The sequence below is a fragment of the Pocillopora verrucosa genome, chromosome 8 (assembly GCF_036669915.1).
Source record: "Pocillopora verrucosa isolate sample1 chromosome 8, ASM3666991v2, whole genome shotgun sequence".
NCBI classification, from domain to species: Eukaryota; Metazoa; Cnidaria; class Anthozoa; order Scleractinia; family Pocilloporidae; genus Pocillopora; species Pocillopora verrucosa.
Window position 1 is genome coordinate 8,533,643 of NC_089319.1, and position 27,976 is coordinate 8,561,618.

At 38.0% G+C, this 27,976-nt stretch overlaps 1 protein-coding gene across 4 annotated transcripts; it reads left to right on the forward strand.

The window, feature by feature from the left end:
- Positions 1-303: 303 nt before the first annotated feature.
- On the forward strand, positions 304-27,923 carry LOC131793211 (3'-5' exoribonuclease HELZ2-like). 4 transcript variants are annotated; one of them, XM_066171045.1, is made up of 26 exons: positions 312-401; positions 8,045-8,099; positions 8,545-8,601; positions 8,778-8,861; positions 9,293-10,213; positions 10,492-10,651; positions 10,964-11,081; positions 11,484-11,606; positions 11,862-12,436; positions 12,868-13,312; positions 13,635-13,948; positions 14,336-14,606; positions 14,895-15,302; positions 15,697-15,778; positions 15,870-17,093; positions 17,312-19,905; positions 20,530-20,798; positions 22,177-22,259; positions 22,806-22,949; positions 23,300-23,461; positions 23,792-24,072; positions 24,473-24,799; positions 25,345-25,566; positions 26,003-26,162; positions 26,558-26,725; positions 27,131-27,923. In XM_066171045.1, the coding sequence occupies exons 3-26, from the start codon at positions 8,547-8,549 to the stop codon at positions 27,232-27,234; spliced, it is 9,294 nt and encodes a 3,097-aa protein (XP_066027142.1). In that variant the 5' UTR covers positions 312-401; positions 8,045-8,099; positions 8,545-8,546; the 3' UTR covers positions 27,235-27,923. The 4 variants fall into 4 exon arrangements, with proteins under 4 accessions (XP_066027144.1, XP_066027142.1, XP_066027143.1 ...); XM_066171046.1 differs by having other exon boundaries at positions 8,045-8,095; XM_066171043.1 differs by having other exon boundaries at positions 313-401; positions 8,048-8,099.
- The last annotated feature ends 53 nt before the right edge of the window (positions 27,924-27,976 follow it).

Sequence of the window (27,976 nt, forward strand, 5' to 3'; positions counted from 1 at the left end):
ATGAATTATAAGTTCGCATATTCCAAGAAATCAAGCTTTTGCCTCAATTGGAGAAGAATAAAAATATCACAAAAGTTTCCTCATCACCAAAAGTTGCATTAATGAGATAGCTTTTCGCACTGTCATCGTCTTAATTCTTAGTACGTGCCTGTACAACTCAGTCAGCGGAGTAAGGAAAAAACCAAACAAAACAAAACCATTATTAAAATTCATAGACAGGCGACATTTCCGCTTTTCCTAGAATTGGATATTGTGACGTAAGAGTAATGTTTACAATACATTTAAAATTGCGTAAATTGAAAACTTTGCCGCAGCCGATATAAGAGTCGCCTAGCACTTCGGTTGTATTTCTTCAAGATGCACAAGCCAAGGCAGTCATTTTGACAGTTGCATTCCAACTGGTAAGTACCGAGTAACATAGTTATTTTGCAAGTCCTGACGGATGCAAATAACTGACTGGCCCGTGGAAATAATGTGACTGTAAAGCCGTGAACGAAAATTTTGGTACGTGAAGTGAATAAACTGTGATATTTTAACCAGAGACAACCGATGGATGGGTAAAAAGAGTAGATAATCACCTTTTGATTAAAAACTACTACAACTTTTATGGTACTGGAATAATAAGACATTTCACGACGAGGCATGTTCAGCTTCCCATTGACAAGATAGACAAGGAGCAGGTTTCGCTTTCACAAAATAATTGATTTTGTGATTTTTTTCGACCACAATCTTTACCCGATGATCTTTCATGAAAGACGATGTTTGGAAAATCAAGACGTTAACGCTTACTTATGTTCTTATTTCCAAATTTAATTGCGACATACTGTGTTTTTGTACGCTTTGATGCGTTTGGAGGATTAATTTATGTCCCTCGCCAGTTCTGGGTCGGCATATGTTCAGAGTAACTACGCACTAAGCTTATGATTTAGTTCTTAAAATGGGCAACACATTAAGGACCTTAACAGTCACTCCAAATCACTCTTAAATTCAATTCTTTTCAACAGAAATGAAATTCTTTCTGAAAGATTCGTGTCTCTTCAGAGGAGAATTTATCATTTCGCATTCTTCGTTCCCAGAGGAGAATTATAATTCTGAAAAGAGGAACCTGGTTCTTGAGGAAAGAACTGTAGGTCTACTCCCAAGGTTAACCCAACTCCCGCAGTTTAAAAAACGCACAAATTTGTCCACATTCAGTTTTTAATTCATATCTCAACAAATATTTACAGGAATAACACCTACAATATGTCATTTTAGTTTATAGAATGGGCTTCTCAGGAAAAAAAAAACTCATCATTGAAACCCAGGACTTTCCTAAAAAGTAAAATTTAAAACACAAAATAAGTAAGACATAGTGTAAAACTTGAGGTAAAAGTCACTTTTCCTCATAGGTATAGGTTAATCAAGATTAGTTGATGGCAGAAGTTAATTATTATCATGTCAGCAACATTTCCTGAAAATGTGAAAGAAAAAGAATAAATAATGAATTTTTTATGAATTTTTATGTGCACCCATGTCATTCCAAAAAAATTAGCAAAAATTTGTCCACATTCAGTTTTTAATTGATATCTCAACAAACATTTACAGGAATAACACCTACAATATGTCATTTTAAAGTGTATAAAATGGGCTTCTCAGGAAAAAAAAATTCATCATTGAAACCCAGGACTTTCCTAAAAAGTAAAATTTAAAACACAAAATAAGTAAGACATAGTGTAAAATTTGAGGTCAAAGTCACTTTTCCTCACAGGTATAGGTTACTTAAGATTAATTGATAGCAGAAGTTAATTAAGAATCTCATAGGAAGAATCTCGTGCATGTTAGGAGAATTCTAGTTTTTTGCCATAAGAACAAAATTCTTTCGCCAAGAACCAGTTAATAGGGTATTCTTCTGAAAAGGTAACACTACTCTCCTCCCAAGGGGATATCCATATAAGGAAATAATTGTGGGTCTTCTGCCAAGAGTAAGAATTCCTATGAGAAGAATCTCATGTATGTTTTATTCTTTTTAGAAGAATACTAGTTTTGTCCACAAGGACAAAATTCTTTTGCCAAGAATCAGTTCATGGGGTATTCCTCTGAAAAGAAACACTGCTCTCCTCCCAAGATGATATCTATTTAAGGAAAGAATTGTGGGTCTTTTCCCGAGAATAAAAATTCTTATGAGAAGAATCTCATGTATGCCTGATTCTTAATTGTTAGAGGACTACTAGGTTTTTCTCACAAGAACAAAAGTCTTTAGCCAAGAATCGGTTAATGATGTATTCTTCTGAGAAGAAACACTCCTCTCCTCCCAAGGTGATATCCATTTAAGGAAAGAATTGTGGGTCTTCTCCCAAGATTAAGAATTCCTATGAGAAGAATCTCATGTATGTCTTATTCTTGTTAGAGGAATACAAATTTTTTCACAGGGACAAAATTCTTTCGCCAAGAATCAGTTAACGGGGTATTCTTCTGAAAAGAATCACTGCTCTCCTCCCAAGATGATATATATTTAACGAAAGAATTGTGAGTCTTTTCCTGAGGATAAGAACTCTTATGAGAAGAATCTCATGTATGCCTGATTCTTTTAAATTGTTAGAGGAATACTAGTTTTTTTCTCACAAGAAAAAAAGTTTTTAGCCAAGAATCGGTTAATGATGTATTCTTCTGAGAAGAAATACTCCTCTCCTCCCAAGATGATATGCATTTAATCAGAATCTAATCTTTTAAGCAAGCTCATCAGAAGAATTACTACTCTTTCCTGAAGACATAATATTTGTTTTGGAAGCATGTCAGTTTCTGAGTCTCCTCATGACAGTTTTTGTCCTTCACCCAAGAATGAATATTCCTTTTTGAATAGATCGTTCTTTATAAGAGATTGACTTTGCTTGTGTGAAGAATCACATTCAAAATCATTCTTGCTGATAAAGTCTTTGTGCTCTACTGAGGTCAGAATATTCTATTGAGAAGAATCTTATGCCTTTACTGGTTTTTTTTTGAGTTATTGAAAGGATTGATTTTCCTCTAAAACAGTAAATTATACTGAAAAGAATCTCATTTTATTTGGTTTCATTTTTTTTTTAAATACAATCAACATAACATAAAATTAGCTCACATTTTTATAATGTATGCATCAAGTTATCAATGAGCAACTACATCAACATCTACTGTATCGAAAACATGCACCGTTTATCACCTCATTTTTTGTATCTTATAGTAATATCATATCACTTTTAAATCATACCCCGTTATTTTGGATCTATTTTTCAACACACAACAACATGATGTATACATCAAATCATCAATGAACAACTATATCCACATTCAATTTGTATTATTGACAACTTTCATTTTTTATCTAGATGTCTTATTCTTTGTTTATTAGTTAGTATATCATTCCCTCATCATACCTCATACTATTCATTGACTTTTAAAATCTGCAACAAAGCAGTTGTTGCACATCAATGAATTAATAGCATGCCAATTGCAATCCCTAGTTCTTTCATATGGTCCCTTCTCCAACTGAGCGGTCCAGTACTTCTTTGTTCACAAACAAGATTGAAAGGGGAAGGGGAAAGCTCAATTTTGAATCATGCAAAAACAGCTTAATTTGAGCCTGAAGCCTTTAAGCGCATAATTCACCCGTATTCAGTTGTAATTTATCCTAACCTCGAGCTCTGTAACTAAAATTAAACTTGTCAGTCCTGCAATCAGTAGAGTATGAACAGGGTTCAATCAGTTCCTGAAAAGCACTTCCTTCTTACAGCTCTGTTAACAGCATATTTCCAGTGAAGGTTAAGTCCGATCAAGTAGGATTCAATTTCTTGGACCTAATCTTATTGATACAAGCTTCCGTCGAATGGTTGTCACTGAATTATTGTAACAAGAACTTATCTGACACTCCGAATATTCCCATGTCCATTGCATCACTTTCTATGAATCCAGATTTGAATGCCCTTGTAACGTACAAGTTAACGTTGGAGCGGAAGGCAGTATTAGCCGCTGAAATCTCCCTCCTCATATGAGACCGAAACAAGGCAACGACCACCTATTATTCGACGCACTTATCCGGAAGCCATTAAAAACGTTAATTGAGCCCGCGTAACCGAAATCTGATATAGGGCGGTTACCAAGCGCTTAGCATCGATCGCGTTTCTCTGTAAGCTAGCAAAACAGATTCCAATGGCAAAATTTAATGACTATTTTGGAACTGCTTAAACCTGCAGATAAGTCTTTGGCTTCTAAAGTTGTTAATTTTGGTGTTGTAAATGTTCACACGAAAATTTAATGTAAATTATCGCGGTTACGACATCATCTTTCGTTTTCCCAGGGAATCGTTCATGTACCTACTCCACCGCTGTAATGTAACATAGCTTAACAGACTTTCTCAGATAATTTGGTCTTTAATTATCAAAGTTGCAAGCAATAAAAGTTAACTTAATAATATTTTGGTTATAAGAGATTCTACCTCTTATCTAATGAATTCTAAAATTGCGATTCTTCTCAGTTCATAAGATTTGCAATTAAACATTCTTGCATTGCCTGCCAAAACGAATCCTCGTTCTTGAGAAAAAGAATTCCGGGATCTTGTGGCAAGAGTTTCTGAAATTGCGATTCTGTTTGTAAGATTTGCGATTAAGCATTCCCTCCAGATTAACTTTCTGCTTCATTGCCTGCCCAAAAGAATTCTCATTCTGGTTCATTCTGGTTCTTTGGAAAAGAATTTCAGATGTAATGCATTCTTACCAGGAGAATTCCCTTCTATTCAATCTTGTCTCAAGAACCTCGATTCTCCTTTAAAGAATCATAATAAAATGTTTCAAAAATTCACTACTTTGTACGAAAGAATTCTCAAAATGCAGGCGTTCATTGGGCTGAAAAAGCATATCAGTGCATGGTTTAGACATCAATGAGATCACGGATTGCCTCAAATCCGCGGGTATATCTCTAACTTCTATCCACCAACTTCTTAAAAACAGCGCAAATCAATGTGTTTGCTCAATTGCGCTCGTGTCAAAGATCATTTACATGATTCTGGAATTGACCAAGATCTCCTTTTGACCGTTCAAACTTCGTTCGTTTATCTTCTACGTTGAGGATATTAGGTTTTCATAGCAAGCGAATGGAGAATAGATGCCGAGTTGTCCTAAAACGTTGCGTAAACGTGATCGGTCGTAACGCTTCCGCGCTTGCGTGACTTACAAAGTAGACAGAGGTGATCGGAAGGCGCCTTCTCGATAATTAACGTTGAAATATCAGGTCATGAACTACGCACAGTGTGGAGAAGATCAAATTCAAAGAACCAAATTTGGCACTCTGGTCATAACAGACATATCGCGTTGCTTAAAAGGACACAAAAGCAAGTTAAAACTAACGCACAGAGAAGCCTTGTCTTTGCTCTGTTCTGTTGTAAAGCACGGAGGAAGCGGTGAAAGCACGAAAGAAGTGCTCTAGCCGCTTCCTGCGTGCTTTACAACAGAACAGGGCTCAGTCAAGGCTTCTCTATTTGTTTTATAATAAAGAATCCGTTAAATTCACCAAGAATTAGTTTCAATTTTCAAAACAAATTTTATTTCCAAAGTGGACAACAGTGTCGTCTGCATGCTCTATACTCTCATAAAGCACGCTACAATAAGCCTATCAGAATCCCTGTTAGAATGGTTCAAATAATCTAATTGGCTGTACAATACTATAGCTGTCAAACCATCAAAGTTCAAAAACCATCAAAGTTCATATTCTGCAATAGTTTACAAACTAAAATAGTTCGGCATGTCGAATTTAACACTTTTGCCTGAAGTTTTTTAGTTTCTAATACAGAACCTGAAAGTGAAATATTTAGTGAAATTCGGCCCAATCGTAGCTCACAAAAATACGCAAGTTATTCCACATGACGAGTAGAAAACAAACTGTTCTAAGCGAGTGTATTATGAATGAACAACAGCCGAATTCACTGGAACATGAAGATTGCTTGGAGTGACAGCGCCACGATGAGCTAGCCGCGATAGAACTCAGCATGATCGCAGTCGCTCTGACACCGTCATGATTAGTATGAATTTTAACAGCTATGCCAGGTTATATTTTTCATCGCTCCTGTTTTGTTTTTGAAAACGAAACTTTATATACTATACAAGTGTTAGCCGTGTTTGATTTTATTACCGTACGTAAACTTGCTATCTAACTAAGGGTGAAGACCGTTAAAACTCGGACTGTCTATTTTGTTTTATCTTTGAGGATTTTTGTCTCTGCTCACGTTACGGTAACCTAAATTACTGCGCCTGGCATTTTTGCTCGCTTGTTCCGAAATTTCACTTTCAATTAACGAAAGAAACGCAAGAAAGAAGTCCCAGAAAAGGTCGGACATAGTACAATTTGGCAGATGGCGTGACAGCTTTAGCTCAGTTCTATCCTCTATACTCTCATAGAGCACGCTCTTTCAACCAATGACAGTGCGTGTTATATCTGAACTTTATTATAATAGGATATAGTGTTTATATTTAAAAAACAACACGCATACACTCTAAAACAATTCTTGCAGTTTCTCCCGAGGTTTAGTTCACGCAACCCGATGAACTAGCCCTCCTTTCTGCAAATTTGTTCCCGTCATTAATGATGTCACGCTCTTATGGACCACAACGGTTTTGAGCGACAAACTCGACATTTCCCTGCGACCATCAAAATCAATTGGACAAACCCGCCTTCATGTATTGCGTGACGTGATTGTGCAAACTTTTCGCTTTATCATACGACCTGTTTCGAATCGAAAGTGATTGAAATGGACTGAAGAATTTTACAATTTAATGAGAATTTTAACTTTTAAAATGTTTACTTGATTCATGGAAAGCAAAGATCGGAGTGGCTTTGGGCTTTTCAGAATCCCGAAACTGGAGTTTGAATCCATTGGCAAACTGCCAGCTGGTCTCATGAGCAGATCAAGCGCTGACGAAATTTGACAGTTTTGAAATTTTATGCGGATGCAAAAATCGAGCCAAAAATTCGTCATTACACAATCTGTCCTTTGATTTTGTCAAGAGAATTCTGGTTTTTTCTGCCAATGCAGATGGCCTAGATAGGCACTTACGAATCAATTTTTAGTTAAATAATAGCCTTCACTCTCAAGATAAAGCAAATATATTATCCATGTGATCCGACTACAACTTTAATTCCGAAAACTTCGAAAACATCTCCAGTCAGTCTGGCTTTCTTTCCCTTGTGCTGTGGTTGTTAACAAGTACTTTCACCGCATTTCATCAGGGCTGAAATACCCAAAGCCACTTCAATCTTTGCTTTCCATGAATCAAGTAAACCTTTTAAAAAGTTAAAATTCTCATTAAAATGTAAAATTTCAAAACTGTCAAATTTCGTCAGCGTTTGATCTGCTCATGAGACCAGCTGGCATATTTTGCCAATGAACTCAAACTCCAGTTTCAGGATTCATCGTGCGTCGTTTCAAAGTTTGAAATCCACGAGTTTCGCGACAAAAGAAAGTTAATGCCTTCCAGATAAATTTTAGTGAGTTCAATAACAAGCAAGCTGGTAGCAGCTTTTACGACAAATGGCGTTGAAAACTGAGTCTCTTTTCACTGCCTCACATTCTTCTTTTTGCTCTGGATGCTAAAAAATACTTTTATTACATTTCCAGTGCCCTCTCTTGTGTCCTGATGTTTAGAACATACAATGACTGTTTTATTTTTTCCAAATCAGGGCTGAAAAACCCAAAGCCACTCCAATATTTGCTTTCCATGAATCAAGTGAACATTTTAAAATTTTCATTAAAATGTAAAATTCTTCAGGACATCTTAATCACTTTCGATTCTAATTCGTTACATTAACTAATTTTGGTTCCAACGCGAGAAAGGTCGTATGATAAAGCGAAAAGCTTGCACAATCACGTCACGCAATACATTAAAATTACCCCTCTCAGGCTACACCACCGCATCATCATCATTATCAGGTTGAGCTTGCAGCTCAGCCTAAAAATTTTTAAATTTGTTTTTTGAATTGCCTACATTGTAACAATATAATTAGGAAAGAAAGACTTTGATTTTATTAATGCTCTTTACCTAAGCAGAAGGTACAATTGGCTGGAAAACAATTACTTCCATCTTTCGATGTAAAAGTAGGTATGTCTACATGTCTACTAACTATTCTGAGTATGTTAGCATGTTTAATTTTCCATTCTTGTTTTTGTTTCAGGATAGTATGAAATGCTTGGTGCGTGCTATATTTTTTGTCATCTTATTTGCACGAAACATTTCTGTATATATATTGATAGCAACTATCCAACTTTTTGGCGTTGCTTGTTCCTTTCTCATTGTACTCATGTTACTATACGTGTGACTTATGAGAGTACTAAGGCTCTGGTAGTCGACAGATTAACTTTGCAGCCGTAACGCTTAATCTGGAACATAGATATCACAGGGTGATTTTCGATTTCGAATTCGCTCAACTATACTGTTCACAACCTTCCCGCGAACAGACTTGTGCCAATCCTCCTCCTGGTAATTTGTAATAATTTTTAATCTCTTGAACTGTAAAGTTTTGAAACTTTATTTTCTTTTTCACAAGCTATGGAAGCCTCAGGAACCAAAAAAGAGACTGGTGAGAAACAAGTTACACTTAAAGGTATGCATACTTCCATACTGGGACTTAAAAAAATGTTGATCTTTTATTCGATTTGAACCGAACATGACCATTTTCTGTTTAAAATGTGATTACTTAATATCTAACCGATTTCTCTAAACCTTTTTTTTAAGCTATTGGCTTTGAGCAGCCTCATATATTTACATTCGTTTACTTAGTCTCAACAGATGTTATTGAATCGGGGGCAAGACCTAAGGAAATAAAAAAGAACGAAAGATCCAAAAAGACCAAAGTTAAGGAGGGTGAGATAAAACGCATGAATTCTCCTTGCATATCTTTGTTATGACTAGTTTCCACATTTTACCTAGGCTTTTGGAAAGAATATTCGACCCTTGACTCATGATCACACCTTGACATCGCTAGCGATTGAAGCATTTTGATGTGGAGGAAGGTCTCTTGCTACTTGTGTATATGGTTGTCTTGTTATGATAATATGTAGTGGAGTGACTTTTAGCATGATGTATTTATAGTTAAGCCATCATCTACAACAGCTCATTGCACGTAAACTTAAACTAACATTGGCTAAGTTCAAAGAATTCAGATAAAACATAAGATTGAGCTTATCAACAGGTTTAAACAGGGATTCAAGTAATGAATACCTTGAGACGGTTAAGGTATGCTTAATTGTAAAATAGTAGTAACAGCCACCTCGTTGCTTTTCTTTCTGAAACAGCATATGCTAATGATAGCATCAGGGAAAACCCTAGGGAAAGTTGTAAAAAGTCTTCAAGTAAGCAGTCGCATTCCTTTACGCCAGCTCAAAAATTTAGCCCTGAACACTGCGAGACTTTCATCGAACAAGAGGAATTACAAAAGAGTTTGCCGCCTCTTTCTTCAAATAGAGTGGTTGAGGCCAAGTCCGATAGCTCAGATGGGGGTGAAGTTATAGATGCATCGAGGGAAACAAATCATGGATGGACAGTAGTTAAACCCAGGGCTCAGAATAGCAGATCATCCATTAAAACAAAATTTCAAAGCGTCAGTCAAGAAAATAAAGTACAGGAGTGGAGGAAACTTGAAAGTCAATCGAAGTTTGGACAAGACTGGTCATCTCTGTCACGATCTACTGAAATATCACGAGGTTCCACGCATGCTTTCAAACGTAATTTAGACCCATATCAGACAAGGAAATCGTCAGGACGCACTAATGACACACCAAAATCTCAGCGGCAGGGCATGGAACAAATTTCCCCACTGCAAAATCTACATTTTGAAACAAATAAAGTAACAGGTGGTCAAAGATTTGTCAATGACACTTCAGTAAGAATTGGATCGCAATCCACAAAGGCTTTGCCGAATGGTGTCTTCCCTCTCTGCGCCCACTTTTTGCAAGATAACAGAAAGGGAGCATGTTATAAGCATCCAAGCCCTTGTCCCAAGTGTTCAAAGGATTCTTATAAACTTTTATTTGGAGTTTGGAGAAGAACTGAAAAAGAATGGCAGATAATGAGGTCCTATCCAAAGGGTGTCAACTTAAAAACTCCATTTCGACCTTGTTGGCACTTCAGCAATGGGAGGAAATGTCCAAAGAATCCATGCACATTTGCACATGGCCAGGAGGAGCTAGACTTTTGGACGTTTGCGAGAGAATCAGGTATGTCGATGTCTGGCATTTAAAACACATTCCGTTCATGTAACCTAAAATGATTGATGGAGAGAGGCAATGTAATCAAGAGTAAGAGTGAGAGGGATGATAGAACAGTTTGTAACGGACAGTACCATGCACTCATCCAAATGCAATAAATTGTTTTGTTTTACCCTACAATGAATATAAAATTAGCTGTATTTTTCATTGACATAATGGTCAGCAGCAACAGTATGCGATTTTCTCAGCTTATATGAAATTTACTTACGCTGACATTTCCATTGCAGAGATTGGTACCTTTCGAAAGACTGGCACCGATAAAAGACTTCAACAAGAGGTTGAACCTGAAGACAATCCCAGGCCTCAGGAACTCATTAGAGGATCCTTAGTCTTTCGCTACACTACAGAAAAAAAGCTAAGGCCTCCTCGAAAAAGCGCAAACCCTGGGTAATATGCTTTTTGACCCAAATAATAATGATCTACCTAAGCAGCATTTTTAAAAATATATTCTAACTGTTGTTATATCGACCTGCTGCCAGTGCAAAAGGGAGCAGGATAGTCGAATGGTTTAGGGTGGTCTTAAGGGCAAAGAATGTTTGCACCATAAGCTCAGTTTGTTGTCTTTAACTGAGAGAGACGCTTAGGCCATCTTCTGCTTTTCTTCTTTTCACTCTATATGAAATCTGACAATGGATGATTTTTAATCATTGAAATCTGATGGTTTAAGTAAAAATGGAACGTTCTTTCTTTTACTCACAGCAAAGAAGAGCGGAGATCATGGGCGGGTTGCAAGAATGAAGAAATGGCACTTACTAGGAAAGAAGAGCCAAACCGCGAAATAGTGGCGGAAAGGGATGAAAGCATCTCAAGAATCAAGGTGCTTAGTAAGATGTTTTGCTCCCCTGAACATTTTTCATCTTACACCATTCAATAAAATCTTCTTTATTTATGTAATGGAATGGCGCCAAAACATACCAGATCTTTAATAAAAGAAGCAAAGATAGCGACGAACCCAAACAAAGTTTGGTTTTAAATTCATTGATTTCAAATACAATACAGATTCTGACTGCTTGCTCTAAAATTTGGACCGCAAACGTGTTGTGGAAGGCAAAGCGACTTTCCTAAGCTTGTGGCGTGACAAAAAGGAATTTTTACCCGTTCCTTTTACTCGGTAAATGGTTCATCGTCTCCCTCGTGTGACTTTGGTCCATTTCGTTTACTTGGTAAACGGCTAACCCTCTTCCTGGTGTTATTCTTATTCACTTCATTTTATCGTTAGATGGCTTACAGTCTCCCAGGTGTCAAGATCACGTGTGATAAACCCACTATGGTAACGATCATCCAAAGGCACGAGGAAGAAAGCACCTACACATTTGACTGGGTTTTTACCCTCACATTCGAGGTAAAAAACGCAAATAAGTAAAATTGTCATGTCCTTCAAAGATTTGTATTCCAAGTGACTCAATAGCTGTTTATTTTAAGATGTGTTTTTATGAAGGAAGCGATTTCGTTAAAAGACCGCGTGTACACCTCTTGAATAGCTATAATTAACCATACTTATTATTGTATTTTCGTATGTTTTGTCTACAGTTTAACTATTCTTTGATAGAAAAATGTTTACCATTCCTACAATTGTATTTTTTTTATCCTTCTTTAGATAGCTGAAGTTGGAAAGCTGCGTAAAGTTGATCTCCTTCATCGATACCACGAGTGCTATCGCCTTACGGAAATTAGGGGCCTTTCCAGGGACGTAGAGGAATTCTGTGAAGCTCCCAAAGAGCGCTGGTCTTACACCCTTCCCAGTTTTTTTGACGAGGTGAAAGGTCGAATTCGAGTTGTTGTCACCGTCTCCTTTAACACCACAAAGTTTCACGGGACGTTTACACAATGCCTTCAATTTAATTTTGAAAGAAAACCGTACTTATTACAAGGATTAAACGTGGATGTTGCAAGCGAAGGTGCCTTGAGCGGAATCTCAAAGATGAGGCAATTGCTAAAATTGGATTCCTCCGTGTGGACAGAAGGTTCGGTGGAAATAGTACGGTACCCAGAATCCACTAATATGTATGATCAGGATTTCCTGTTACAAGAAAGATACCGGCTACCAAAGAGAATTGAGAATATTCTTTCGTTGCAAATAATGGAGATAAACCTAACTATGGAAAAATACAGGAGAGTGATGCATCAACTATTGTTTACTGAAGAGCTGTTTATTAAAAAGGCGATTTCCAGGTTTGTAGCCGCATGTTAATGATTTGTTACTGAACCTATTTCTTGCTGTGGAAAAAAACATTACTTGCTGATAAGTTTCACAACTCCTTATCGCTTTTTACAAAGATAACATGGAAGTCATTTCTGAAGAACGAAAGAACTTCTATAGCACAAGAAAGTAACTTTCGACATTTGTTTTCGTGATAGTATTTCAAACTTGAGGAATCTTAGTATCCTTTTTATTTTAGTTAGTATTTTTCATTAGAATGCGTTGTATAGTTGCAGCTTACACTTACGATCAATAAGCTTTCCAGTAAACCACGAATGTTACTTAAACTGTTTGATTGGGCACAAAGGAATGATATTAATAGTCAATCGTTTTATGACTAAAGAGTTGGACAATAAAACGATGCGATTCTTAGTAGACTAAACACGATTCTATTGATTTATAGGTTCGCCTTTAACGATGTGACCTTACATTGCAAAAGTACCGTCGTTAACCAAAGATCAGGACTCACACACGCCGTGAATGGCGAGTTGTTTGGTGTTCTGAAGCTCCAGCAAAAAAGATCCCCCTACCTAGATGACGCTGCAAGAAGACTTCTGACTAGAGTTGTACAGTATGCTTGGCTTCGGTTAACCTGTGGCAGTTCAAAAAATGTGTACGAGGCAAAAGTTGAAACTGTCGAGATTGAATCGCAGCATGTGACTTTGAAGCTCTCTTCCCAGACTTGCTTAGACTTGCAATTGATTGATGAGGGTAAAGTTTCAATCGATGCACAATTGCAGCTCAATCGGCAGTCTTTTTGTGAATGGCATGATGCAATTGATAGGCTGGGACCTGTTCATCTTAGGTTACTCTTTCCAGAAAGGAAAATATTGCGAGTCAATCAAGAGGTAGAAAGTTTCTTTTTAACCCTAATGCAACGAGAAATATATGGGCTGTTCTCATATAGGGGGTTATGGGAGCATGATGTTTCGACATAACTTGTAAAAATTATCAAAAATGTAAGTTTCTTGGTTCAAAAATACAGATTTGTATGGTAACTGAAATTTTGGTACTGATATTGATCTGATTTTGACATTTGTTTGTCATAATATTGATATCTGTATTGGTATAGGTGATTGTGACATATAAGACTTTCCTTTGGTCGCCTGTGACGTGCTGCCTACGTCACCGAGGACTAATGTTGAGAATGTATCCTTATTATCTTTGAAGGGAGTTCATCTCTCTAATTGGCAGCGTTTGGAACCCAAGCTCAACGATAGCCAAAGAAAGGTGATAAAGTGTATTTTAGCTCCTGAAGATGTATCGTCACCGCTTGTGGTCTATGGACCTTTTGGTACCGGGAAAACGTTTACACTGAATCAAGCAATCCGTGAGTTGGTGACAAGAGAAGGCAATCGTGTTCTTCTTTGCACACATACAAATAGCGCAGCCGATATTCACGTTAAGCTATTGCACGAGTACTTGACAGAGCATAATGGACTGAAAGCGACCAAGCCGCTAAGGATTTATCAAACAAAGAGAAGGTAGTTAGTAACACCTTACTTTTCACACGCATTCTCTTGAAATTAGGTGGTACTGGCAACAAAGTACAAGACATTCAAGCAATGAGAGTTGTTGATAATGCACTCTCCTCTACGAAAGGCGAACGCTCTAAAATTCTGCTTTAGAAACTCTAGAGGGTGGCCAATTTACATTATCAACTCAGTTGATAAAACCAAGTTATCCCATTTCTTGATCTGCCATCATATGTTACATAATTTTGTGTGTAGATCCAGGTCTAGAATACCTTATGGGAATTTGACAGAAGTACACCTTTGTTCAAAATTGCCATCTCATTCATTGTTTTTCGTTTACTTTTCTGTTTGTGAGTACGGCAAAAAGTTTAACACCTGTTTCTTGCACAATTTTAGATTAAATGCTGATTTAGATATAGCTAAGAGGTATGGCCTTATAAAAGACGGCACCTATGTACTTCCCACAAGAGAGGATGTTATTTTGCACCGTGTTGTGATCACCACACTAGCTGTATCACGGCATCTTCTAGAGCTTCGATTAAACCATGGATTCTTTACACACATTTTGATTGACGAGGCTTACCAAGCCCTGGAGCCTGAGGCGCTAATACCACTCGCGTTAGCTGGACCAAATACAAAGGCTGTCTTTACTGGAGACCATATGCAGGTACAATTTTGTTATCACTGGTTTTTAATTAATTTTTTTGCAGTAAGATATTTTTAGTTCTAACGTCCCTTCTTAGTGCTCATTTTACGCGGGTCAAGCATGGTAGCGATAACACATTAAGAAATATAAAAAATATCGTGGACAGTGAAATTTTGGCAAATTTTTCAGCTCCATAAGCAGTTATTTAGCAATTAATCTTTTGCTGAAATGATTGGGGTGACCATGCACACATATGATTCACTTCCGATTGCGATGATTTTCATAAATTTGTTTCTTCATTATTTCCAGATGAGTCCTGAAGTGTACTCGAATCATGCTCGTGCTTGGGGTCTGCAGAGGTCGCTCCCTGAGAGACTGTATGATCACTTGTACAGCGCAGAGCAACCGTCAAATTGCAATGTAGTAATTCTGAAGGAAAACTATCGGTGTCATCCAAAAATTCTGCAGTTTTCCTCACATAACTTCTACAAGGATGGGCTGATCGCCAGAAGCGAAGAACCTCAACACCCAAGGTTGAAACCGTTATTGTTTTATTCTGTGTCCGGTATGGAAGAAGCGAGAGAGAATTCGTACATCAACACAGCAGAGGTAGATGAAATTGTAAAGAGACTCAAGGAGCTCGCAGGTGACTGGCCAGTGGAGTGGAAAGAAAAGGATCTCTCTAAAATTGGCGTCGTCTCGGCATACCTAAGTCAGGTAATTTTTGTGAAAGCTTTTAATGAGTAAATGTTGATCGTTGTTCCATTTAAAACTATCAGTCTATGAAGAAAATAAGGTTGAGCCAATCGCAAGGCATTAAAGTGGTTAACACACGGAGCTGATCAGTTTGTTATTATGCATTCATGACCATTTCGTAATAAGTGCCCTTTTGCATTAATTAAAAAGAACTGGTAGTAGTTCTTTTCCACTCTGGTTTCTTACAGTGAGTCTAAGTTTAAAGAAAACGAAAAAGTGATGAAGACACAAAATATAAAGGTGAATTTCGTAGAGTAGCTGTGTCAATATTTTAAAAATATAATGGATATCGCTAATTAGCCTCAATTGGCGCAGTAAGTCAGATTTTCCAATTCATTTCTGTTTTCACTTACAGGTTAAATTAATCCGAGATGCACTCAGAAGGGAAGGCGAGGGGCTTAAGAAAGTCACAGTGGAAACAATCTATAACGTCCAAGGTAGCTAAGAATCAGAAATTTTGGTTTATACTGAATAAAAAGATAGCAAAAAATATAAAATATAATATGACATATATTTTCTATACCACAGGAAAAGAATTCCGTGCCCTATTCATCAGCACTGTACGCACATCCCTCACATTCCCTCAGTTTCACAAACGTAATGATCAAAGATTCTACTGGGAGTTCTTTTCTGACCCGAAGCTCTTAAACACGGCGGTAACCAGAGCTATGTCTTTGGTAGCAGTCGTTGGAGATGCTGTCTCCTTGTGTACCGTTGGTGAGTGTAGGAGTAATTGGCGGGATTTTATCAGAAGATGTGACCAAGATGGATCTCTGTCTGGAACTTCATATACAGCGATAGAGGAAGCTATAGCTACACCTCTTTCTAAGATTTCTCTAAACCCTGGGGCGGATGTTTTCGTTCCAAGTAGCAATGGAGGCCTCAAACCGTTGGTATGCGATCGCTCGCCAGGTGCGGAAGATACGGAAACCATCGAATTGGGAGATGAAAGTTCAGCTGAACACAGTCTCGTTAGTCCAATGACCGTGTCAGGAAGTAAAACAGACGAAGAGGAGCATAAAACTGATGGGCCTTTGGAACAATATTCGCAAGGTGATTCATTTCCACACCAAGAAGACGAAGATGACTCAGAGCTTAGTTATTTAACCCCCTTTGAAGACTTTCGACGTGAAGGTTGTGAAGACGAAACAGTGCTTCCAAGCTCCTTTGACAAAGTAATTGAGGCACTCGTGGCAACGAAAAAAGAAACCCAGGAGAGGGAGCTTCAACGATCACTAAAGAATGAAGAATACCCCTCGCTGAGGAATGCAGAGTCGATCAACCGGAAAGGAAACAAAGTGACAAACGATTTCGACAAAGGAAGCAAACACAACAATCGAAGCAGTCGAGAAAATTCCAGTTTATCTGGTCTTTCGTCTGATGACTATCAATTCTCCTTTGATGCTAAAGGTAGGATACAGGCTCGCCTGGTAAACTTCGGGTATCATCAAACGTATTCTAATCGACGTAATAGGCCAACGGGACAAGTCAAGGAAGATGAATACCTTCACCCAGAGGTATTACTGAAATTTATTCGTGAAAAACCTAAGACTTATCGTGCCAGTACACTTCATCTCGACTCCGAGGCCTTCAACATGGCATTTGCTACTGTGCCAGACACGCAAACACCGGACATACGAATCAAAGGAAGAGTTAAAAGGGTTTTCGACATGGATCAAGTTGTCGTCAATATTGCAGAAAATCAGTCAAATTCCATTGATGCAGCTTCTCGCTATCAGGGAGAAATTGTAGGTAAGATTAACTCACTTCCTGCTGTAATTTGGTTTTTCTTACACTGGTGCACCGCAAGCTTCACTACAGGGCGAGAAACTACACCTATCGTTTTCCACAAGGTATAGGCCTATATTGCTTATACAAGACCTAGTTACCATAAGTGTCTGCTGTTATGATTCATTATTCAGCAAATAAGATGTCTTAATTTGGCCTATTATTGTCCATCTTCTTTATAGGTGTGCTTCATCACATTATCAGCCCTCACGAACGACAATTTGTCTGCAAGGTCAATTTCCACAATCCGAATTTGATGCTTCCAATCAATAAGTCCATGTCAAAAATCGGGATATTATCTGCAGATAGCGTTGAAGGTGTACCCCTCTACCAAGAATTGCGCGAAGGAAACGGGAAGAAAGTGAAAGTCTGCGAGATGGACCGCGAAGAATTCCTTAGCGGAAAATACCTGTTCCTCGTGCAGTTTTTACAGTGGAGGTCAGATTGCACATACCCCTTAGGTATCATCATTCGAAAATTGCCGAAAAGATATACTTGGAAAGCCAGTATGGAGATTCTTCTAGCAGAGCATGGTATTAGAAAGTCATTCAGCGATGATTGTGAAAGGGAAGTGCGAACGAAGTTCCCCTCGTCGTGGTCAATACCAGCTCACGAAAGAAACAGCCGCGAAGTAGTTAAAGGAGCATTTACAATAGATCCTGAAAACTCTAAGGATCTCGATGATGCACTTTCTCTAGAATTGCTTTCGAGCTCTGTGTACCGGGTAGGAATTCACATCGCAGACGTGAGTTACTTTGTAGAGGCTGGTAGCTATTTGGATAAAGAAGCATTGTTTCGCTGCATATCCTATTACCCTGGGAATGAGTATCAAAACGTTCCAATGTTACCACCTGATCTCAGTGAAAAACATTGCAGCCTTCTTCCTGGTAAAGATCGTTTATGTTTATCAGTGTTTCTTGACATGTCAGAAGATGGAAAATGTTTGGGAGAGCCACAGATCAAACGCACAATTGTCACGTCCTCCTGTCAGCTTACCTACTCTGACGCCCAAAAAGTTATCGATGCTCAACGAAGCTCACGCAAGCAGTTCCCCGAAAGTGTTGAAAGTGATATTAAGGCCCTGAGTGTCCTAGCGCAAAGAAGAAGAAAATTAAGACTCCGAGAAGCTAGCTTTGACCATTGGTCAGACAGTGATGAGCCAGAATGTTATGAAGCACATGAGTTAGTGGAGGAAATGATGATTTTGGCCAACGAGAAAATAGGTCACCTTCTTCTCGCTAGTATTCCGGAGATAGCACCGCTGCGCACCCAACTGCCACCAAAAGATTACAAATTGAAAGATTGGTTGAGTCGATACGGGCATTTTATCAAGTGTTCTCTGTTTCTCCGCGGCAACCAGCATCTCAAGGAGATGACCGAGGATAACCAAATGAGAGAGATCACGGATTTCAAAGTGCAAGATTCCGTTTGGTCAGAAATCTGCAGCGCTGTAGAATCTGATGACAAAGCAAAGCTACAGCAGCTGATTTTTACAGAAAGAAATTATCCTCAGCTAGCTGTTGCAAATCTTCAGTTTCAACGCATTCAGCAAAAGTCCTGTTATGTCTGTGAGAGAGGTCATCCACGAGAAAACAGTTTGCATTTCTCTCTGGGGGAGCACGGCTATACACATTTCACTTCACCCATTCGACGGTACATTGACATTCAAGTACACAGACTCGTCTTGGGTTTAATCTCCAACGACCACGGTGCAGAAAGATACCGAAAGGATTACGTGGCTAAGGTGTGTCGTCGTTCCACGTTTGCTCAGCGTAATAGTAAGAAGTTCGACAGAGCAAGTAATAAAGTTCATTTGGCTGCCAAGCTTAAAGAAGCAAGCCGCGAAACAAAAGCAGTCACCGCAATTATCGAAGATAAGAGCATTAGGTTGGAAATAACGAGCCAAGAATACGACCGTTTGTCAAAAAAAGAGAGGGAAATTAAATTCAGCGATCTCAACCTATATGATTTCATACCATATAAATCAGAAGTTGTCTTTATCTGGAAATTAAGGCTATACATTGCTCCAAAAGAGAGTGAGTCCTTGGAGGACTACATCGAAAATCCAGAAATTGAAAGAAATGAAGTTGCTTCCCTATTGAATGAAGGACTGGCTGCTACAAAGGAATTCTTAAGCTTGAAGGTGGAAAACTGGATGAAACTCTTGGAAGTTGTTCAAAACAAGGACTATGTGGAAGCTAAGACGTTGATTACAAAGACTGAAGATCACCAAAAGGCTCTCAGAAAACGGTTTCCTCCACGCAACAATGAGAATAGAGATTCAAACACGGAGCACTTTCATGAAAGGCGACTGTCTCTGGCGACCTTTGACATGGTAAACGTTCAGTTAAGTGCCCACATGACACAAGGAATGTTACATCCGCAAATTCAGCTTTTCAAGATTAATTCCAAGGTCCACATTTGCATTGAACACCGCAAATATCCAAGAGAGTGCTTTGCTACGACGGTAAAATACCGAGCATCTCGAGAAAGCTACTCATGTTTAGAGAGCTACATCACTGCTTGGGAACCTGTTCTTGCCATGGAAAGCGCTTCAGAGGCTGTAGACGAAAGTGACGAGTTTACTATACACGATTTACATGTAAAGTGGTGGGCTGAAACCAGTGAAAATCCAGTCGGTTCTTTCAGCCTGGACCACGAATATTGCAAGAATCGTCAAATCGAGTTTTACCCCGGGGATTTCGTTTGCATCCACGTCCGAGAGGACTTCAATAAAAACTGTCCTTCTTCCACCAGCAAGAGGAGCATATCACAGGTATCACAGCTATCCTTTCAAAAACGTAATTTTAAATAACTTCATGACGTTATTTTTCAGTACATGGGTGAATATCAATACATAATTATAACTAAGTAACTCTATATTAGAGGAGTTGTCTTTATCTTACTGGTCCTTTGAATTAGGTGTGGTCTTTTTAACCCTAGGTTTCTCTTAAAAGCTGGGTTTGAATAGCTATTAAGCTTCAATTTGAAGGCATTAGTAAACTCCAGCTGATATCAAAGTACGTTTCCTTGCATCACTAAATTTGACACTGACATTTCAAAAATATATATTAAAAGATCCAAAAAATTTACATGTGTTTACAACATGATGTAATTTTTATGTGGTTGGTAAATCTTATGACTAAGCGTTGAGTGCGTGCATCCCAATTTGTGGTGAAATTGTGAATTCCGATCACATCAATGATTACATCTACTTTAGCCCCGGGGGAGGTCATTCGTCCATTACTCTGTCGTGCCAGGTGAGGTGGGTGTCAGCTGATAGTATATAGTCCTTCATATTCTTCCATATGCTTCAGAAAACAAATTCTGAATAGCAGCTTATATTACGGATATTTCATAACAATCGTCTAAAATCTGAAATGTTTCATTGCTTTCTAAGCAAATGGATACAAATCTTGAAGAACAACTTAGCGACCCGATGGTAGCTGGAACTTCATCCTTGGATAGCAATTCATCCGAAGAAACCCATGAAGTGTCATCGAATGTCTGGGTTGGACACTGCGTCATAAGACGTGCTGAATTGTCCAAAGAAAACACTTTGTTAATTGAGATGAACTTTCATCAGTCAGCATCGAAGTTTCCTGAAGAACTATTGAGTGATGGCCAACTGAGTACATTAACCATCGTTCACAGATCACTTCCAAAGAGGTAATTTATATCAGATACAGTAAAAAAGTGACTTAAGGAGGAAACATAGGGTTTCCTGAACGCGCGGGATCTGGGTGTGAACTTTGCGCGAGCTTTACAAGTGTCAAGATGCAAAACAAACAGGGCGGCTCGATACGATCTCATGATTGTTTTCTGAAAATGTGTGATAAGAACAGTTTAACACAATACAGTTTTTATGTGATGGAATCCAGGGCTTCCAGCAACTACCCTTAATATTCATAGGCTTTCTACTGAAAAAGAGGTCAACCGAAAAGAGAACACCGTGGGAAAGATTGCCAAAGAGCGAATGATTGCGACAGATTTGAAAGTTAACGCATGCTCATATATTGATCTCGGCGAAATTTTATTCCATTAAATAATGTTTTTCGATAAGGAAAGTACGCATCTTTCGAGTAAAATTTATCGTAATTCCTTCCGTTGAATTTGTAAGATTTGCTGGACCGTTAAACATATTTGTGCCCTTCCTAGTGCCTGTTGATAAAAAAGAAACTCATGAGACCAAATTTGAGATAGAGGAAGGAAACAAAAAACTGCAAATAAGTGATCGGCAGGACAAATTTCACAAATTGCAAAAATTTTGAGAGATTTCACCGAAATAAATTGAAGAAAATAAAGCTGAGAAAAAGCCAAGTTATCACTGGCGAGCGCCTCCCTTTGTGGTGCCTTACTTTAGAAGCGAAAACCGTTTTGATAATGTTTACTACAGCAAACGATAGTCCGAACTTTGTTCATCGACCCTTTTGATGGGTTTACTGACCTAGAAAGGTTAAAACAAAAATTTTCTAGGAAAACAATACGCTGGCGTGCGCGCGCCAACATTGAGCAAAAAACCCGATGGAGCCTCCTTAAACATAGCAGCTTTCATATGCGCTACCGTGTGGTTCAAGATGTAACAACCTTTGGGTTTGGTTGGTCTGGGAGGAAGGTATCATGTTTCGCATTTCTTTTGTTCTTATTACGAAATACACGGATATGCTTCATCTTCCCGAGAATTTACATTATGCTTTGATAATTTTTGGTACACAATAACACCGTTCGTTCATGCAGCCTGCATTTCAATCTTCTGTTCTCACGAAAAAAACCTCAATAATTCTACCCTGGTGTTAATATATATTCGATGTTTTTAACGATGGCTTGTAAGTTTGCTTCATTGCATATTTCTGCGGATTTTTAACACAGTATATTCCCTTTGAAATTTTAAAATGGAGGAGCGTTTTAAAAATAACGAATTTGAATGAATATCGCTTATTAAAAGTACCCAAAACAAGATTTTTAAACAAAGAAAGGGCATTGAGTTGGACTCGCTCAAGCTGGCCAGACTGCAGCAGCAAAACTACATTTACCTTTTTTTCTTCAGACGAATGTTTGAAGCTCTCAAAGAACTAAGGTTTGCATCCAAATTGACTCGCGCCATTTGCTTGGGAAAAGAACCAGGTCAAGGTCAGTAATCATTGGATTTAGACTAAGTTTTGCGTACTTGCGGCGTTTCAAAAATCAAACATGAAAAAAATGAAGTTTCCATGAGGCATTATACTGAAATAGAATAGGAAGGTTGTACAAATGTGTGCAAAATGCGGATGGAAGAGTAGCTATAACAACCTCAACTTTTTCCTGCCACCTGTCGTACTGTTCTCAAAGTGGGGTGTAGGATATAAAGATACAAAATCGAAGGAAAGTGGAAAGGGACGAGTCACGAGCAAAAAAGCGGAAAAAGTACGAACTCAGTGCTAGAACAAATGCAAATCTATGACCCCAGAGCATATGTGCAAAGAGATCGCTCGCAAGCTTACCAAAAATTTTCCTAACTTTAATGATTGATCTTCTTGGGGTATTATATAGAAAAGGCAAACATCATGGGAACTTGTAAAATAACAAACTAAGTTGTGGATAGACCTTTCCGCCGTTTACGTAGATCAAAAAATTATAACGTACATTCAAGAAAAATTTGCTAAGGGTCTCTGTTATTCAAACCCATTGTGTCATTAGGGTGGTTTGAGCCACAGCCTCCACTTGATATGTCAATTGTGCGAGACTATCCCAAGTGCGGATTCAAGCCGCTGAATCCATATCAGCAAGCAGCTGTGAGAGGTGCTCTTGAGAAGCCATTTACCCTCATCCAGGGTCCTCCAGGTATTGCTTTAACATTTCAAATTAAAAGAAGCTAAAATACTTGGGTCTTGACGCGTGTGCTTACTTTACCTTACCTATTCATAATGCAAGGTGAAGGCACCCCGCCCTTAATCCTCAGCCGATAAGGATATATTGGATGCAAATTATGGCGACGAAAAAACTTCATTTTACATGAACACGAATAGTTTTATCGCAAAATATTTTCCTATCTTAAGGGTATTAGGCAAATCTAGCTATTACTATGTCTACCTGTCTGTCTGTTTGACAACCCTTATCACACATAACATTTGTTTGTGGGAGAGCTTTAGTCATTAAAAAGATCAAATGAATAAATCTACGTCCATTTTGAGGTACGGGCAAGACAGTGACAGGCGTCCACATTGCCTTCGGTTTCGCAAAACGAAACAAGCAAAACCTCCATACTTTTGATCTGGAAAGTCAAGACGAACCGAAGGCACCACCGCAAGTTATTTACTGCGGTCCTTCCAACAAGGCAGTAGATGTTGTGGCCGGTAAGTTTCTTGAAAAGAAAACTTTGCCATTTCGATTTGCTACAATCGTTTAAGTCATTTTGATTAAGACGATAAATCATAAATATTTTCAGCCCTTTACATTTAATTCATAATTAAATTCGAGTGAAAAAGTACCACTGAATAGGTCCTTAATGATATTAAACACGCGTTTTGTTGTGTGGTTCTGACAAATGTGTGGTAGTAGAATACAAGAACAGGTGTATCACGCAACGGTTGCTAAATGTTCCAATCCATTAAACGCCAATGAAAAATAACAAATCAGCAATTTTAAGGATAAACTAACTTTTTTCTCGTTTGCGTTTAATAAAGAGTATATGATTAAAGTTCCTGGCCTCAAGATCATCCGCGTGTACAGTGATCGGAAAGAGCAGGCTGAGTTTCCAATCCCTAACAAATGCCAGTCTCTTAAACAGTCTACCGACGATGGGACCGGAATACCTGAGAAACTGAAGAACGTTTCGCTACATCACATAATTCGAAAATATCCATGTCCATATGCTGATGAACTTGAGATTTACGAAAATAAGTTTGAGGATGACAGGAAAGAAAATAAGAGAAGCAGCAAGAAAGAAGTAATTGCATATTGCCAGGTGAGCACTCAAGCTACAACGCTTCTTGTGGAATCACAATGTCTTCAAGAGAGATATTGAATCAACGAAAGTTGTGTAATTTAACTACATATACTGGTGTGATATTTTAAACACTGATCAAGTTAAGTTCACAAGGTGACCTTTGCATTGAGTTTTCACCCACGCAGTTACCCAAGCCTCCATTCATCCATTCGTCTATTAGTCCATTCGTGCACTCATTAGTTAGTTCATCCATTAAAATTACGTTCACTCATTAATTTAGTCAGTCAGTCAGTCAGTTTGTGTGTTAGTGGCTGTATATTTCTTTCTTTCATTTCTTCGATCATAAATATATATAACTACATCATTATTTCACCATTTGTTCATTTGTTGGCTTGTTTACTGATTCACTCATGTTCAGCTTATCGGGAAAGCCGAGGTTTGGGCACTTCAATCATCAGGAGCCCAGGTTATCCTATGCACGTGCTCGGTTGCTGGTAGCCGTAGGATGGTAACTGCCTGTGATAACGTTCAGCAATGTATCATTGATGAATGCGGCATGTGTATGGAACTTGAATCTCTTGTACCAATCACTTTCTCAAAAGCAAAGCAAGTGGTGTTGATCGGTGATCATAAACAGTTACAGCCTGTTGTTAAAGACCAACAGGCATTGACGCTTGGTTTGAACGTATCAATGTTCGAGAGGCTTTCTGACCGAGCCCAAATGCTGGAAATTCAGTACAGAATGGTAATCAAACCTTTTATTACCTCTTGTTTTTTTGTTCACGATGAATTTTTTTGCTTTAAATTAACAGAGCATCAGTCATGAGCCCCTAAATTTAGCGATCTGCCTTCAGACCGTCCTTAACAAACCTTCCTATCTTTATCACAGCCCACTCGCAACATGCCCATAGTCTGAAGACGAGCACTGCTAGCTGTATCGGACTTTCATACTCTTTTATTGACTTGAGGAATAAAGACTAGTCGAAGAACACAGAAGGGTTTTTAGCTGATTTTTTTTCTAGTATCCATTCTTGCATTTTGAAAGAATACAAAAACGAAAAAAAGCTGAGAAATATTTTTGACTCCGTGAGATATTCCTCTGTAAAAACAATAACTTCTAATAACATAACATGAAAGGATTGGGTACCACTGAATAGAGCCTCTAATTACAACACCTACCCTGAGCGCATGTAAACATATGGCCGAAAGCTATCTCCCCCTTCTACTATTTTTTTATATTCTTTTTGTAAAAGCTATTATTTAAGTAAAATCTTTCTGTTGTTCTTTTAGCGAAAAGAGATTTGCAGTTTTCCATCGGAATATTTTTACGAAAGTAAATTGAAAACAGACAAATCTGTACCGACAAATGACCCAAGTTTACGATCTTTTTGGCCTAATCCAAATGTTCCTCTGGCATTTTGCCATGTCGAGGGCGACGAGGAAAGTACAGCCATTAAGACAACACACAGCAGTGAGCAGTCCAAGTCAAATCAGAAAGAAGTACGAAAAGTGGTAAGTAGTATTCAGTCACCATCGGCTTAAAGTTCAAGTAGTACCAATGTTTTAGGCCATTTATTGTTTCTAATTAGATTAATTTCATTGAACCATTGATCTGGTTTGAACTAAGTGGGAGATTCCAAATAGCAGGTTGCAAAATTTGATTTAAGTGTAGAACATGACATGTGCATCGCTCATTAGAAAAGGAAGAAATTCAAAATTAATTTTAACCTAAGCAAAGAGAAAGCGCTTCTGGTTCTTCGCTTTTCTAATGAAGACGAAGAAGCAATTGGAAACCACCATGAGGACATTCTTGGACAAATGAGATTACAATGGCCCCCTAAACTCATGAAATTGTATTAATAACTAATTAAGTTTCTGCAAAAGAAACTGTTTTATGTGAATTAGTAATTAAACAAACTGAAATTACATAGTTTATTTTTAATGTCAGGTCCATGTTGCTAGAAGCTTGGTTTTCACAAATGGTGTGTCCCCGTCAGATGTCGTTATCTTATCCCCTTATAGAGAACAACGCGAAAGAATAACCAAAGCTCTGGAAGGAAATATAAAATCCAAAGAAATCCCCGTCACAACCATCATAAAAAGCCAGGGTAAACTTAATTTCTTATATTTTTTACTTTTTGTTTTATATAATTTTATTTTCCTTTTCTTTCTAAGCTGAACGGCAATTGTAACGTTGAGAACCTCTGTGCGATTTCGTTCAAAAGAAGTTGAATATTGCCATATTTGAAGCTCAAGTCGGTTCCAAAATGTGAGTAAAAATTAAAAGAAAAAAAAAAGCCTGTGGATTTGATTTTCAAGTTAATTCAGTAGAGTAAAAGGTTCGCCATCATCATTTAAAACTTGTGGATTTTGATCATATAGACCAATTTCAATCATTAGATTGTGGTTACTCATCGTTACGCAGCGATATTATCAAAATACTCAAGCCTCTTATTGTATTGTACATCTACTCCTAATGTTCAACACCTTTCATGTCACGCAGGAAGTGAATGGGATTACGTGATCTTATCTCTGGTGCGCTCGCTGAATAAGGATGATCTCGAGCCAGATCCTTCCATGCATTGGTTGCGTGAACATTTGGGATTCTTGACGGACGAGCATCTAATGAACGTCGGGCTGACGAGAGCGCGGAAAGGGCTCTGTATCATCGGTATGAGAGAAATATGTTATGTTGTCATTTATAGATTTATAGTTGAGTAATACCATGTACACTTTAGGTAGAAACACGTAAAATGGACGAGATTTTCGTGGCCAGTAAAATCACTGAAAGAGTTTAAACGGTATGGGGAACTGACATCGGCTCTTTCCTGCAATTCATATCTGGTTCCCGCTGCTTTGAAGAATGTAAATAGATTTATTCTTTGAAAGGCACTGAAATTGATTCAAATTCCTATTTGCGGAAAGTGCAAATTCAAACATTTGTTGGCAGCCCAGGAAGCTCGTTGATTTAGAAAAATCCAAAAGTCAAGCTCCACTGTAAGTTCGAGGTACAGTCCACTTTTCCCATTTTTATTTTATCTTTATCATTTCAGTAACCAATTTTTTTTCCCTTAAGGTAACAAGAAACTACTGGTGCTTCATCCCATGTGGGAAAAATTGCTAGAATTCTACAAACAAAGAGAATGTGTGGTCAATGAATCTGCTTGGCTTGTAAGCTGAAGCCACATTAATTTTAGTTACTCACTGTTGAAAATATCAAACGTAATTTTGAGGATTATTCAAGATGGGCTTTCTGATTTTGAATAAACCATTTTTCTACGAAAAAAAATTAACCTGAACTACCTTTTAATCATTCTTGTAGATATAAATTAGTAGGTAACTTACTCACTTTTAAGTGGCCTGAACATAGATAGTCCCCCTCTAAAACTCGTCAAATGATCAGGAGAGTATTCCTGCCTCTACTGGATGGGATTCTGAACCATTCAAGGTCAACTTCGCCAATCTTTGTTGAAAAAGGATTCACGGTGCTGTGAGGAAAAAGCATTAACATGGAATAAAATCCAATTTAACTATGTCACGCGATCCCATCAACTGCAGAACACAACATATATAGATTAATTAATGCATTGAAAATCAAGAGAAAAGAGTAGTACGTTTATATAATTTTACAAAGAGGGAGAACTTTCTACAATCTTTTTTCCACGAAAAATTGATAACCTGGCTACGCACGTGCTAGAGTCCAATTTTTCATCCAGATAAATGGTTTTCAAACGGTTTGCTTTCTTAGATAAAGAATTTTAAGACGCATTAAGCTTTAGAAGAAGATTTTAAGTGCTTTTAATTACAAATGCAGTTAGTAACCAAACTATAACTTAGCTTTGTTTGTCGGTTAATTTTGATATATTTACACAAACGCTTTTCAAGATACAACTCAAATAAAATATCGAAACAATAACTCTCC

What these genes read in the sequence shown, in the direction of transcription:
- LOC131793211 (XM_066171045.1), top strand. Translation starts at nt 8,547, where the DNA reads ATGGAAGCCTCAGGAACCAAAAAAGAGACTGGTGAGAAACAAGTTACA. An exon ending in AAAGACCAAAGTTAAGGAGG is followed by an intron (nt 8,862 to 9,292) that starts GTGAGATAAAAC and finishes TTTCTGAAACAG; the next exon opens with CATATGCTAATGATAGCATC. An exon ending in GGCAGTAGATGTTGTGGCCG is followed by an intron (nt 23,462 to 23,791) that starts GTAAGTTTCTTG and finishes CGTTTAATAAAG; the next exon opens with AGTATATGATTAAAGTTCCT.